The 14,719-nt window shown below is 38.1% G+C and overlaps 1 protein-coding gene across 4 annotated transcripts in view; it reads left to right on the plus strand.

Moving 5' to 3' along the window:
* Nucleotides 1–1,976: 1,976 nt before the first annotated feature.
* tanc1b (tetratricopeptide repeat, ankyrin repeat and coiled-coil containing 1b) overlaps nt 1,977–14,719 on the plus strand; it is a 91,060-nt gene continuing 78,317 nt past the window's right edge. For 3 of the 4 annotated variants that reach the window (XM_017424456.3, XM_017424458.3, XM_017424460.3), the window contains exons 1-2: nt 2,042–2,197; nt 12,004–12,097. In XM_017424456.3, the coding sequence (XP_017279945.1) occupies nt 12,037–12,097 (61 nt within the window). In that variant the 5' untranslated portion in view covers nt 2,042–2,197; nt 12,004–12,036. Of the gene's footprint in view, nt 2,198–12,003; nt 12,098–14,719 lie in introns of all 4 variants that reach the window. The other variant, XM_017424457.3, reaches the window with a different exon arrangement.

Consider the following 14,719-nt stretch of genomic DNA (forward strand, 5'->3'; position numbering starts at 1 on the left):
GAAATAAACATTTGAAATATATGAGTTTGTATGTAATGTATGAATATAATATACAAGTTTCACTTTTTAAATGGAATTACTGAAATCAATCTACTTTTTCATGATATTCTAATTTTATGACCAGCACCTGTATTTTTTTTAAAACAAAAGTTAAATTTGATCACTTTTGAACCGATATAATGAGTTGAAAACAAATGAGCATGCACGTGACAGTGGAAGTCAAACTTTTAATTTGAAAGAACAAAAGAGGCAATACTTCCTGTTGGACGAAATATTCTCAGTTCAAGGTCCAACTAGTGGCTTTCTGTGAGCCTCTAACTGTGTCACATGACTTGTTTTCACCTTTGTCATCCCACACCTGAGTTTTAAAGAGCTGTAAAATGCAAATAGTCTAATTCGAGGGGACTCCCCGAACCCTGACGTGTTCAAATTTAACAAGTAATGAAATTAAAGATGGAAATGAGGACGGGCTGGGCTGCACAGAGGAGGTGGGCGAGCTGAAGATGTTAGGAAAGAGAAAATCCTTTTTTTAAATCGCGCCTCTCTTTCCTTACATGACACTGTTGGAACTTACAGCATCTCTTCAAGCAGCAAAACATGGTTCCTGTCCTTTTATTCTCAATAATCACCTCTCAACTCCATTCAAAAGACAAAGCGTTACGTACGAAAGTAAATAAACTGATGTATATCATGTAATCGCTCGTGTCTTTGCACAAAATATCTCATAAAAACAGCACAAATTTCAATTAAACTTTTAAAAAGAAATCATTGGATGTACTGCACATCTACCACCGATTACATTTTTGGAGTCAGTGCAGTTCAAGATGGCTGCCACAGCTAATCAACATGGCTATAAATGGGTCATTTTTGCAAACCTTGAGCTGAAGTTGTGGAAGCAGCTGGAGTTTTGTTTCAAACTTAAAGCAGTGGGTGACATGCATTTCTCCAAGCTATGCTGCTTTTATTGTACACAGCGTTAATATTTATTATCCCACCTTGACCCTTATTTAATAATTCATAATGTCGGCTCGATGTTTTATTCATTGTTTTCTGTATCATTAACCTGCGCGGTACAAGGTTCTTCTACAACGTGAAGTTATACGAACAATAATCTGCTTTGCGTCGCAAATACTTTTATTATTTACATCTTATATGTATTTTTATTTTATGTTTTACTTTATTTACAAACTGTTTGGATGCCTTTAAGAAGAAGCTTTAGGTCAGGGGCCAAAATGGATTACAAAACTTATTTTTATCATTTTTATTTTGTTAATTCTGTTGCTAAATTAAAAGGGAATTCACTAAAAGAGTGTAATTCTAGAGACATCACTGTACAATATGATCCTGACTGGGAGAACAAGTGTGTGTGTGTGTGTTTAATGTATAATGTATGTTATTCCAGATATACTGAAATGTGGGTCCACGCTCAATGTCAACAAAGCATTTCTATCTGCATGTGTACCGATACGTCAAACCTGTTGAAGTTCTCAGATCTTCCGTGGACGCCGCCATTGTCGACCTATTTTCAGTCACTTCGGCTGTTTCTGCAGGTAAACAAACTCACAAGCTGGTTGGCAGCCGTTCATACAATTTGCTCATAAGTTTTATTTTATTTAAGGACACATTTAGCATCAGTATGAGTGGAAAATGTGCCGATTTTGTGTCGTACTTTAGGCTTTTTTTTGGTTTTCATGACCTTGCTGAGCTCCTTTTGTGAGTCTGAACTCTCCCAACACGGACTGGAGGTGGCCCGCAGGCCGCCAGTTGATAATCACTCGTGTGTATATTATTGTTTTTACTTATAAATATTTTGATTTAAAGTTTTTTTTTTTTTCTCGCTCCAACTCACTGATCTCTGTGCTGCCTAAGCAAAAAGAGAGAAAAATAGGTTAAAGTGGATTTAATCCCACTTTTCCTTTAAGGGCTAATTTTCCTGCAGATCACCTGGAGCAGCATGTCCCGCATCACCGGCGTGTCCACGAGGCAGGAGGAAGAGGAGGGAGGAAGAGCCGCTCGCGTTCGTCCCTGCAGATGACCTCATGCGCGGAGGAAGAGGAGGAGAAGGAGGAAGAGGAGGAGCTCGGTGTCCCGGAGCCTGCCTCGGTGAGTCAAGTTGGGTTCGGGTTCATGTGGAGGTACCGCTCAGAGGACCGGGACAACTTTTGTTTCGCTGTGTTCCATCTATGACATTCACCAGGTAAGGCAGCTGAAGTGCGCGCGAGCTCACGGTGCGAGGAGTTCAGGAAAGTGGGATTTTCCAGCTTTCGGTGGAAGTTTGTTTTGTGGGGAGGAATGTCGGGACATGCCCATTGAATGAAAAGCAGCGGGACTGACAGCCAGCTAAAACTGTCCGCTTTACTTTACACTTTACCCACATCTTTCAGGCTTCCTGGGTTCCAGTTTGTTTCCCAGTTTTTTGTCGGAAAAGAGGCTAACTTTAAAAGCAAACAGCGAACTAAAACAAGTTATGGTGTCGTTTGGTTTGAACATTAACTCGCCTGGAGTCTGAAACTTAACTCAAGTTATTAACTAAACGTGTTTCGGTTTTATTTTGCGAGTTTTTGCTATAAAGAACCCCAAAAATGTTGTGTTTACTGAATGGATAAGTAAATAAGCAGCCGATTAATCGAACAAAATAATAGTGAGGCGATTAAAAACAGCATGTTTTGTCTCTTCTTACTGCAGAAAATAATAACAAAAGTGTCACGTTTCAAAACTAAACACTTTAATTGACTAAGAAAGTAAAACAAACTCAAAACACATTAACTAGAAAGACTTAAAGATCTTAAATCTTATGATTTGACTTAAGTCAAAACAAACTAGAGGCACTCTTGTAAAATGACTAAATATATAAATGTACACATAAATTGGCTTAAATATTTGTAAAAGGAACAGAGGTTTGGGCAGCACTGTGCCACTAAGATTCAAAAAAGAAAAGTAATAGGATTTTTACATAAAATACTAATCCTATTATCTATAAAATACATGCTAAAAGTGTGGTAATGAAGTCAAAACTGCTGCTATTTAAAGACTTAGCCTAATTAAAAACTATTAAGAATGCTACAAATCAATTGTTGTCAAATAATTCAGTTTTTTTGAATTGAGATTAGAAATCACTCAGATGAAGCTATGACAGCTGCCAAAATACTGGATTTTTTTCATTGTGTTTGATTTGAATTTTTATGCTTCTAACAATTTCTACAACATAAAATGATTATTAGGGGGTTAAAGTAAGTCAAACTCATCCGGGCTTTTGTAAAAATTACAATATACCTCGCCTTTGTTTACGACTTGTAATTGTTGGCAACAAAACCTGAATCTGCTGATTTGGCTAATTTATTACAAATTATACAGTAGACCTTTGGTAGTAAATAATGTGTATTTAGTAGTTTTTTTTACATCATAGATGATAAACATATACAACACATTTTTTAACTTAGCTGAATCTTTAATTTTCTGTATTTTTTACTTCATAAACAGACTTTTAGTATGTAATTTATTTTCATATTTTAACAGCTATTGTGACTTTATCAGCGGATTGATTTTTTAGCAGCCAATATCGGCCACTTTGTAAACGGGGACAGACATACATGTACATATTTAATCAATTTCCAAGTAGGAAAATGAAGATGCATCACCTGCTGCTACAACCAGCTCACTGTTGCCCATAATGTATCTATTTTTTAAGTTAGAATGCTCTTCCATACATTATTTGAAGTGCTCAAGTTCTTCCAAGTGTTTTGAATATGTATTTATTAAAGTTAAGTAATTATTGTTGTATTTTGTTAATTGAAACGATGCATATTGGCCAAAAAAAGCAGGCACATGTGTTATTTGATGGCTTATTAAGAAAGGGGGTAGGTTATTTAAATCTCCATTTTCCCTCATGAATTCTTTGCATCTTTGTTGAACTTTGTGTCTGTGGATTAATGGTTATTTGTACTATTGGATAACCTAAATAAATAAATGAAAAGGCTAATATATGTTTGGCTAAATCTTGTTATGATAAACGATCAAAGTTCTTTAGTCAAGTTAAGACCAGGTCACCTCAGCTCAGCTTTAGTTTTCATGTGGCTTTGCCAACTCTCATTTTATAGCTACACACCCAAAAACCAGCCCAAATCTGGTAGGCCAGAGGTGGGAGTCCAGGACCGAGCCAACACTTAACCTCAGTCATCTGGACTCTGCAGGATGCTGGTTTGAGCTGAGAAATCGTGCCAACATTTTTCTAAATATAGGATTGCTTGATTAGTTGTACGGTTCTACAGTTTACTGGATTCTTTTCAGTTCAGTACTGCATTTTCTTTATTCTAAATATGCCACTAAAGAAACGCCTGAAGTCTCTTCAGTGTGTGGCATACCTCCCTAATAGACTTTCTGAAACAAGAGGTTTACCTAATAACGCTGCATTTACTTTAAAAGGTTAATTTAACATCTATATAAAAATGTGAGGTCCTGTTTTTTATGTTAGCCTCTACTTTATGATTAGACAGGGTGGATTTGAAAGCAGGACCCAACCCAGATTTAGTAGTAGGCTAAAACACTGTAATCTTGTCCACCCACTTAAATTGAGTCACTGAAGTTTGACCACTAACTGGGAAGAACTTGTGCTGCTTTCCAGCGTATCTTCAAAAGAAGATGTAACTCAGTCAGGTGCTTTGAAAATCAAAGTTCTGTTTTCACCTTTGAAAAAAAAAAAAAAACTCTGTAAATGTCAGCACGAAGCTTCCTTCGATTTTTGCGCGCAAAGTCATCGATTGCAACGCTCTCTCTGATCAGCTTTGTAAAATCTTCCCGACCTTCTGGCTTTCTCGTCTCGACAGAGGCCGTCGCAAGAGTCGCGTGATGATATATTGTGATGTTTTTCATTGGAAACTCAACAGGTGGCTGCGAGCGTTGTTGTGGAAAATCACGCCGGCTTTCCAGTGTAATTTTGTGTAATTTTTACTCCAATCACGAAACAATACGAATGGATTTTCACGCCTTTGTGCCAAAGCTCGAGCTTTTCCAGTTGTCTGCTCTAAGATGTTTGTTTTACTGTGCAGTCATCATATTAAAAAAAAAAAAAAAAGAAGTCTGCCCTTCTCTCTCTGCAGAGCCTGGTTCCCATGGTCCACAGCCAACTGGCCAATAAAAGATGCTGGCATCAGAGTTGTATTGTTATGGCCGAGTGGAGAACGTTACAGGAGCCAGTGACCCAACAGAGTGCACAAACTGAGTAGTTGCTTATAAAATGTGTAATGATTTCGTCCTTTGAACGTAGCCTTGCATTTTTCCCCCAACAGGAAATCCAGATTAGTAAGAATGCAGTGCAGTGAAATTCTGCTGTAGATGAAAGAAAACCAACTCGTACTGTACATTTGCTCGTGTCTGAGCCGTGTGGCACTGTGGTAACATTGTTGCATCAGCACAAATCTAGCTAAAGAGTGTTACCGTGTAGAGCATTACGTTGCATCACATCGTGTTTTGTTTTTTGAGATTTGAAATGGATTCAGTCACATTTGTCTGTTTTGGTTTCAGCGGCCAAGGTGTGTGAGAGCTGTCGTTAAAATTCCTGAAGTGTGTCCAATCGGTTCGTTTGCAGCTTCAGTGCAAAGTAGCCCAACTACAAGAAAACTGAGCTTGGATTTTAATCTGTAGATCTGCAAAATTGTCAAAGAACTCTTTCGTTTTAAACTGGATCCAAGAGATTTTAACAGCATATTAGCAGAAGCAGTCAGGAACTCTATGAACATTGCAGAGTTTATAATGTTCTGCTATGGGTTTCAATTCTCCACTAAACATACAGTTTAACTTACTCTGTGTGTAAGATAGTTAGTTGTACATATGGTCCCGTGGGTATATGATCTGTCACATCAATTCAAAGCCCAAATCATCTTGTTTCATTCCGGTGTTAGTTGTGGAAATGGCGAGCTGTATTTCTGCTGCCTCCTTCTAAACCCTCGCTTGCTTGTTGGTTTTTTTTTAATCTGCTGTGTTGTTTTCTGTTTACAAAATAAGCTGGATTTCAGAGATGCATAGTGCATCCAATATGCATAATTCTTATTGTGTCACTGTTAGTTGTTTCGGGGAAGCAATTGTGTGTCAAATTAGGATCATTTAAGTCACATGTCAAACTCCGTTCCTCGGGGGCCGCTCTCCTCCATGTTTTTAGACATGTTGTTGCTTTAAAACACCTGCTTTAAATGAATGACTTGTGGACGTGCTTCTGGAGAACTTGATGTTTTGGTGAGGAGTTAATTAAACCATTCGAATCTGGTGTGTTGGAGCAGGAAAAACCTAAAACTTCCAGGACGGTGGAGTTTGACAGCCCTGATCTAAGTTATGAGATTCATCCAACTGCTCAGCTACGATGCCTGGATTTTCATCTCAGTCAAAACAACCAACCAACCAAACAAACAAAAGAATAAAACCGGCATTTATAGCTTTGGGATGAAGTATCACACAAAAGCCTGTTATGTAACTGCATTAAAAACTAACAAAGGCTTTTCTTGCAGCATTTACCTGAACCAGCTGACCCCTTATTAAAACATTACAGAATATCAGCACTGCATTTCCACTTGCTCTAACACGACATGATTGGCTTTTTTTTGTTGTTGTCGTAAATTATATACAGGCAAGAAACGTATCAAATTGAAACTCTTGTGTCCTCTGGTGAATGGGGATAAAGAGATCAAGGATTTACAATCTGTTTTCAAACACCATATATCCGTATTTAAATCATATGTTTGGAAGGCCTCCTCAGCAGCAGCTGTTACTGATTTACAGTTTGGTCCGATCTTTTTGAAACCCCCAGAGACTGAGGAGGGATGAGGGGGGGGAGCAAAAGAGAGAGGTGTAGTGTGCTGCTAATGCAACAAACATTGGAATGCTAATTTGTGTGCAGAGCTGTTTGCAAAGAAGAGACGAGCATAACAGCATGTCCCCAGCTTCACTTCGGACTTTTTGTCATCTTATATGGTGGGTTCATTTAGAAGACATTTGTTATATGTTAAAGCATGCAATATTTCCTTTTTGGGCTTTGGACATGGGAAGGATTTAGAGGAATGTGATGCAAGCTGTGCAGTCCTTGCAGGTGTGCAGCACAGCTTGTGTGAGTTGAGCTTTCTAACACTCAGGAAGGCTGTGTTAGAAGAAGAAAGTTTCTAATAGCAGAACGTGCCTCTTACTTTTTAACGATGGCCAAATATCATTGTTGTGCAACATATGCTGTTTTCTACTTTGTGTGTATTTGTGTGTGTGGAAAGAAGGTAGAAAGAGAAGTGAAGGAGTTCTCACAGACAGAATAAATGAGTCATCAACAAACATTTGCTGGATCCAGGATGATTATACCCATTTTCTTAAGATAAATTGGCGGATTAAGTCCTTTTTGGCTTAGTGAAATTGTCTCAGACATCACTTTTTCTGTTTGTTTTTTTTATTTTTTAAACTGCTTGGTTTGTGAAATGATTCCCATAAGAGCAGTAAAGCTGGGGACGGAGTCGTAAACCATTTCTTGAGACAACTTTTCCTCTGTTTATTTCTTTTTTCTCGTTCTCCTCTTCTCCTTGGAGTTATGCCAAACATGATGAAGTCCACATTGAATTTTTAGCTGTCCTTTCAGAAGCTCTGATAGTTTATCAGAATGGACTGAAAGGGATTAGCAAAAAAATACCCCCTGCTTTTTATAATTTGACAAGTGGTGATATCTTATCTTTAAAGGGATTAATTTTTCTAAAACCCCGGTCTATTACACTGATTTAAACCTGAGTGCCTTGGTTTGTTGTTTACAATATTTGTATGTTTTTATAATTCTAATGTTTTGAACCCGATAAAGAGTCTGACATGGTTTTATGACCTCTTGACTAATCACCTGTGATATCCCTTAGTAATGATATGTTGCAGGAACTTCCTGTAGACTTTAAACCACTACTTGTTAATGTTTTACCTTTAATCAAATACCAACAATTCTGGGAGGCAAATGTCAAATTCAGTTTAGGTTAGAATGGTCCATCTTCATTTTCCTTCCACTTGAGACCTTCATTAACTTCTGTTCTACAGCAGATAAGTAATAGTGTAATAGGCTTTAATCTGCAGCGATAATGGGAGTTAATGACGGCAATTCTGATGAGAACACTGTCGGTACTCAATGTGAAGCTAAGTCTTTCTCTCTCTGATGAGTTTTTCTCAAAGTCAGGGAGTGAAAAAGTAAATCCATGTTACCGAGCGCTTTGTTTATCTAAATTATTGCAGGTCATACAGAAGTGTGTGATTCAGGTTTAGTCATTGTGCAGTTCCTGAGGTGTAACTGGAGGTGTGGTTGTTGTACATCAACACTTGTAGAGCTACACTCCCAAGATGAAACAGACAGTTTTATCTATGACAATTTGTCATAGTCAGTTAGTCAAACTGATTGCCAGTCAAGCAGAAAATCATCTGATTCCAGTTACCTGCTGAGGAATTGATGTGTCCTTATTTTTTTTATATCCATTATTTGATGCTGATAAGAGCAGCCATTCAGAGTTTACAGAGGTTTCAGGTGAGAACCCTGCTGGAACTTATTGTGCCTCATCATAGGCAGTCAGATGAAGTCGAATATTCTCTTCGGTCCTCTTACTTGTCCTTCCTCCACTCGTTCGCTTTGCTTTCTGGCTTACCACTGAATCCACAGATTTGTTACTGTACTGCACCCGCATCCTACAAAGTCAACCAAGAGCTTTATCTTTAATTACTTTACCTCTGACGATGTAGAACTGAAAATATTTCATACATTGTTGAGCAGAAGCTTCTGTGTTATTAACCCACGAAGGCTTTTCTCAGTAGTGTCTATTTTTATAGCAAATGGTGACGTTACTTCAAACAGATGAAAGAGACATGCTTTAGGTAAAGTTAACAGTGATTATTTTTGGCATCATCATGCCTACAGATTATGAATTTTGAACTTTGAAAGTGGATTATTACAGTTTGAATGTTTCTCATTTGCCTTCATGTGGACTGGCTGTTTATATATTCTTCTGCTTAAAGAGAGCTTCTTGCCTTTGTTTAGATCATTAGTGAGTCCAACACGGGTTATACAATCTCTTTTTAACTTTATCTTCTCCGTATAAGAATTTAAATACAAGGTTTTTTAGTTTTGTCTTTGGGTAATATATTTCCCTTCTTTGATGGGCCTCTGAAGGTTGGAATGAATACAGGAAACAAACCAGTGAAGGTTTTATTTAGGTTTTTTTTTTTTTTGTAAAACATCACTTCTTTTGTTTCTATTCAACTCTTTCTAGTGTGAGTCACAAACTCTGTCTTTTATAATGGCTGACAGTCTGACTGTATCATTCATACCTACTCCCCACACTTCCTCTTTAAAAGTTGGGTTGCCATTGTTTTGTACCACTTGAACTTAGTGACCAGGCCCGGGCCCGTTTCCTGCACTCCGTGAACAGACGGCAAAAGAATAGATAATTATGGAGTTCACATGAGAATTGAAATGTTCCACTTCCAGACAGCATTTAATAAACCCGTTTGAAGGTCAGCTCAGTTTGAGAGCTTTCATGTGGCCATGCCAACAGTGTTGAAAATTGAGTGCGATCATTCATGTAGAATTGGCATAATATTTCAGCGGAAAAGAGATGGACAAATGGAGAGGAAAAGAGCTTTTTGCTTCAAGGCTTGGAAAGTGGTGAAGTTGATCTGAGTGCTCTCACTATTGTCTGCCACCAAATCGAGGGCAAAGTTGACTCTAACTCACCAATAACCCACGTAAGTAAAATGCTTTCCTTTCAGAGGCATTCTGGAAAAACAGTCCTACTTTCATTCCATATATAGCTGTCTTTTCAGATAACACTGGCCTAGCCACATGGCCCCATTAACCCCATGTCGTGTCAACATTGTGCAGGTGAGGATTTTTCTCTTCCTCACAGACTACATGGATTTGTGCTCTATCACATGAGAAATGACCTAAAAACACACGTTGATAACCCGAGGCACCTTTTTAACCACTCTGAACTTCAATTTCTCTTTCCTGAAAGGAACCTGTCTTGACATTGCACCACAGATTAGTCTTGTTTTATTGTTACCTTGAGCTTTTCCAACGAAACCGTCCTGTTGGTGAAATATGTCTGGATGAAAAAGCCAGAAGTAAGGGGGAGGCATGCTTCCCAATGAATGAAGTCTTTTGGATGGATTCCCTCAGCTATCAGGGGTATTTAGAAAAACTGTTAAAGACCTTCAAGGACCGCATTATTGTTCTCTTCAACTAAAAAGACAGCACGATGGGCACAGTGCTCCGCTGTTTCCATGGCCAAGTGTGAATATTTAGAGTCTGTTTTGTCTATTCAGTCAGCGTGTGTCTGCAAAAACCTGCGAGTCTCTGTGGGGCTTTGACTGCTCTGTTGTAATATTGAGAGGCCTCTTCTAGGGGGCCATGCTAATATCTGAACCCATCTTAAATGCAGTGGAATGGACCTGACCTTGAGGGCTTGAGGAATCTTGATCCCCATCATTCTGCATACCGCGCAGTCCATGGCTCCTCTCTGAGAAAACTTTCTTACAAAAGGTCACAGTATATTGCCAGCTGAGCGTTGCTTTTTACTGGTCCTCCTGGTTCTTTCAGTGTACGAGTTGGTACTGTAGATACTGTAGCGTCTGACTCTCAGCGGGCACCAACTTGAGTGTTTGTGTCTGGTGGCTTTGAAAAGGGCAGAGGGTATGGAAGGAATTTGTCATCTTGGCTTTTGGAGTTTTAAGAGGGCGTTTCTCATTTCCTGAATGTTATCCTGGGTGGTATTTATTGTTACTGTGGAGATGAGCAGCAAGCTCCCACACATGTGCCAACAGCTCCATTAACAAGGCTATTCTGTGGAAAAACAAAAGACGCTGTTCTTATTATTTTATTCACTGAACTGTATTGCCACGAGTATAAATACCTGAAGTCTAGACTCAGCTATCGAGGCTTCCTTAAGAACACATAACCGAGAAGATAAAATCGGGAAAAGCAGAAGATTAAAAATAGGGTTAAGTTTAAATTCGTAGTCTTGATTTAAAGTTTAGCTCCAGAGATTACACACATTGAAACTTCATTCCATGACCAGCCAGTGCTAAATTGAAAGACTTAAAGGCTTTAACTAATACACCTCCACCCACCATAACCAATTGGGTTGAGGCTTTGCTTCAGAGTTTCATCTGACACTATTAAAGGGCAAATCGATAGCTCCTCTCAGAGCAGCAGTAAGGAGACAGAAATATTTAGAGGCTGGCTTTTAGTTGTTGTGTTTGTGGATGACTTATCCTTATTTGGTTAAAGCCAGTCTGTTCTTTTCATTGGAAAGATTGCTGAGCTGCCAATAATGTAGTACAGTAAACTGAATCAGGCCGAAATGTGTTTTAAAGGGTTAAAAGCAGGAAAAAAAAAAGACCCACAACCACTCCTTTAGCTGCTGCTGCTTTAAGGATGTTTTGACCATTGTAGAAAAACATGAAACAAGAATAATTCCAAAGTAAACAAGCACCACCAGGGCAGATTTAGAGTTTATTCTGTGCCGTTTAACTCCAAGAACTCGTAATGCACACAAGCTTGTGAACAGCCATAGATATCAATTGAAAACACAAACGCTCAGGCACGTAACATCAATTACATGTGGAATTCAAGGCATTTGACTGAGTGTTTTCCTGCATAGCAAGATAACAGAACTTGTCCTTTTCTGTTCAAATATTGAAGCATTTTTTCCATGCTTCCCTCCGCTGATGACCTGCAGGTTTGGGAGTGCTGTGGGAAAAATTCGGGGGATATCCACCATTTGTTCGATGCTGAAAACAGATTTTAGGTTTTGGAATAAAACATTCTGCCTAATACGTTTTGCATATGGCTTTTCTAATTGCATGTATAGAAACAAAATGGTATTTAAAATGAAATGTGTGTAGCAGTAAGAATTTTCACAATTTTTTTTTTGAGTGGCAATGGATGCATTTCAGAAGTATAATCTTCAGTCTGCATTTGAAGGAATGACCATTTCGTTTCTTTTTTGCTCTCAGTGGCTCTAAAACGAGGATTCCAGGAGTTTCGCCATGTTCAAGGCCGTGCTGAAGAAGAATAGAGATGGAGGCAAAGGGAGCAAGAAAGATTCAGGTATGTGAAACCTCAGGAGGAAAAACAAGGAAACTGATACCCCAAACCCTAAGGCTCAGCTGCTAATCCCACATTCAGTGTTCATGAATTCATTCCTGACTAAACTTAATAATTTTATTTTACTTTGTAAGGATTTGTGTGGATGCAGTAAGTTGTTTTTCTTTTTCTTTTTTTTTTAAAAAAAGAAAGGCTTTTACGCATTAGAGAAACACAAAAATGATCAAATGAAATTCCAGTAAGAATCCAAAAGAATTCCAGTAATATTATTCTTCCCCTAATTGTATGTAATTGTATCTTCTGTTGTAATAATTACATTAGAACCTAATTAAAGCACATTACGTACAGTCTGGTCTAGAATTATAAGGACACAGATAGCATTTTTTTAGTTTTATTACATGATCAAATAGTACCTACACTTTAAATTCACAGTATTCACATTTAAATCAGTGGAAAAATTTAGAAGTTCCAGCTTGTTAATTTGTAGAAATGTCATTTATTTAGGTTGAGATGAACAATTAGAACATAACAGTAGTTGATTGTTTAGCACCTTAAACCTGGAACCCATAGATTTAGCCCCGGGATGAGTTTCTTCCTTTGTGATGCATTGATAGGCCTTTACTGAAGCTGTGGGTAGTCATTGGTATGTAAGCCTTTTATCCTTCAGTTTTGTCTTCATCAAGGGAAATCCACTTTAATCAGGCTGAGATCAGTCGGCTCAGTCATCCATATTTCACCTTATTCTCAGAAACTCCTGTGTTGTTTACACAGTCTGCTTTGGGTCATTGTGATTCACTGTCCAATCAGCTAAACCCAAGCAGACACTTTATCCCTCTACACTTTAGATGCATTGTCTCAAAGTAAACACTTGTGACCCAGTGCCATTGGAAACCCATTTCAGGTGACATTGTGTGCTTTGGATCCATTTTAAGCCACCTTCTTTTGCAAAATTCCAAACTGCAAGAACTTTCAGAGTGTTTTTGAGTCTTTGTGAATAGATTTCGGACCCAGAAGCATTAGTGCATTTTGCAAATGAGTTTGTTATTTACAGCTTACCCTTGCTCTGGTTTGCTCTGTTTAATTGGACTTTGACAGAAGAGTGCATTTACAGGCCCAAAATCTACACTTGAAATAAAAGGCTCTTGGTGTTATTGAGGCTTGAACAGTCTGGGGAAAAAACTGATGTGGAAAAAATTAACAACACAACCTTTCATCAGCAACACACTGCATTCAACTCCCATGCAGTCATTGTTAGGTCTGTAACAGATGAGAATGTTATAACTTTCATGGGTTTTTATTTTCTTTCTAATTTTGACTGGGGTTAAGGCCTGTTTATTATGTCATAACAGATGTTTTTCTTTGTGTGAAAATTTTGTGTGCTAGCTTTCCACCATGAGTAATTGTGAGTCACCCTTCGCAGAACGTTCTAGATTAGTATCTTGTTCGTGTAATGGGCCCTTCCAATGATCCATCTTGACATGGCAGATTGACCATTTATGTTTATACAGCATCTACCAGCCTCAACTTGCTTCACCACCTTGGTGGTGGTTTCAGCAGGCTGATTCAGCAGTTAGACGCATGTCTCATACCACTGCTGCCTCTGTCTTTGTTTAACGCTTTTGTTTGATTCAACACTCAACGTTAAAATTAAAGGGAAAAGAATCCAAGTTGCTTCACTCAACCACTCCACCTCCACTGCTCTGTAGTCTGCTACAAAGGAAGAAATTACTATTAAAGGCTTGAATGTTGAGTTTTTATGCGGACCTGCCTTGCATGTATGAATCACTTGATAACACAGCTTCTCTGTTATCTAGACACGCCAACACACTCTTAAACACAAGAGGATCTGTATACATGAAAGCTGGGAGAGTTGAGAGTTTTATGGCGGGATACAGCCTTTTTTTTTTTTTTTTTTTATCCCAGCCTCACTTTTCCCAGTTGGCCCCATCCATCAAACCAAAGCAGCTCCCTGTTCTTTTTTTTCATGCTGAGACAATAAAAATCTGGCCACTCCTCTTCTTGTTTAGGGCACTTCAGACAGATGAGAGGCCACTGGGATTCAGCTTCAAGCAGGGGTCACTTTGCCCCATTGTCGTGCCTCCACGAAGCTGAAATTTCAACTTTACAACTCTTTTTACAGTTTTTGTAGTTATTTAAATAAAACCTAGCAGCTGACAAATGTAGAAGTATCTTTTAAAAAAGGCTTGGTTGTACTTCTTAAGGCCTTGATTAATGTTAGATAAAATAGTTCACCAATTCATTGCCTGTCAGCCTTGAATGATTTCAGGCTCTTCTTGTTAAAAATGAAGATAATAACACAAAAGACTTAACACTGAAGGCCATGTTAACCAAACTGAATATTCTGCAATACAGTTAATCTTTTCTTTAGATACAGAAATACCACATTACACAGATTTTTGTCCAGCATTATAGGACTAAAGATTTATTTTTTATATCTGCAACAAGAACTTTTTATCTGAAATCAAATATTTGACCCTTTTCTTTTTTGTCAGTGTATGCCATTGCATTCTTCTATTGTTAATTTTTTTTGTCATGCTATAAATAGGATGGTGATGCAGTGCTAGTAATATTGTTTGCAAAAAAAAGTTTTTTTCTTTATATGTC

Source organism: Kryptolebias marmoratus, linkage group LG6 (genome assembly GCF_001649575.2).
Source record: "Kryptolebias marmoratus isolate JLee-2015 linkage group LG6, ASM164957v2, whole genome shotgun sequence".
NCBI classification, from domain to species: Eukaryota; Metazoa; Chordata; class Actinopteri; order Cyprinodontiformes; family Rivulidae; genus Kryptolebias; species Kryptolebias marmoratus.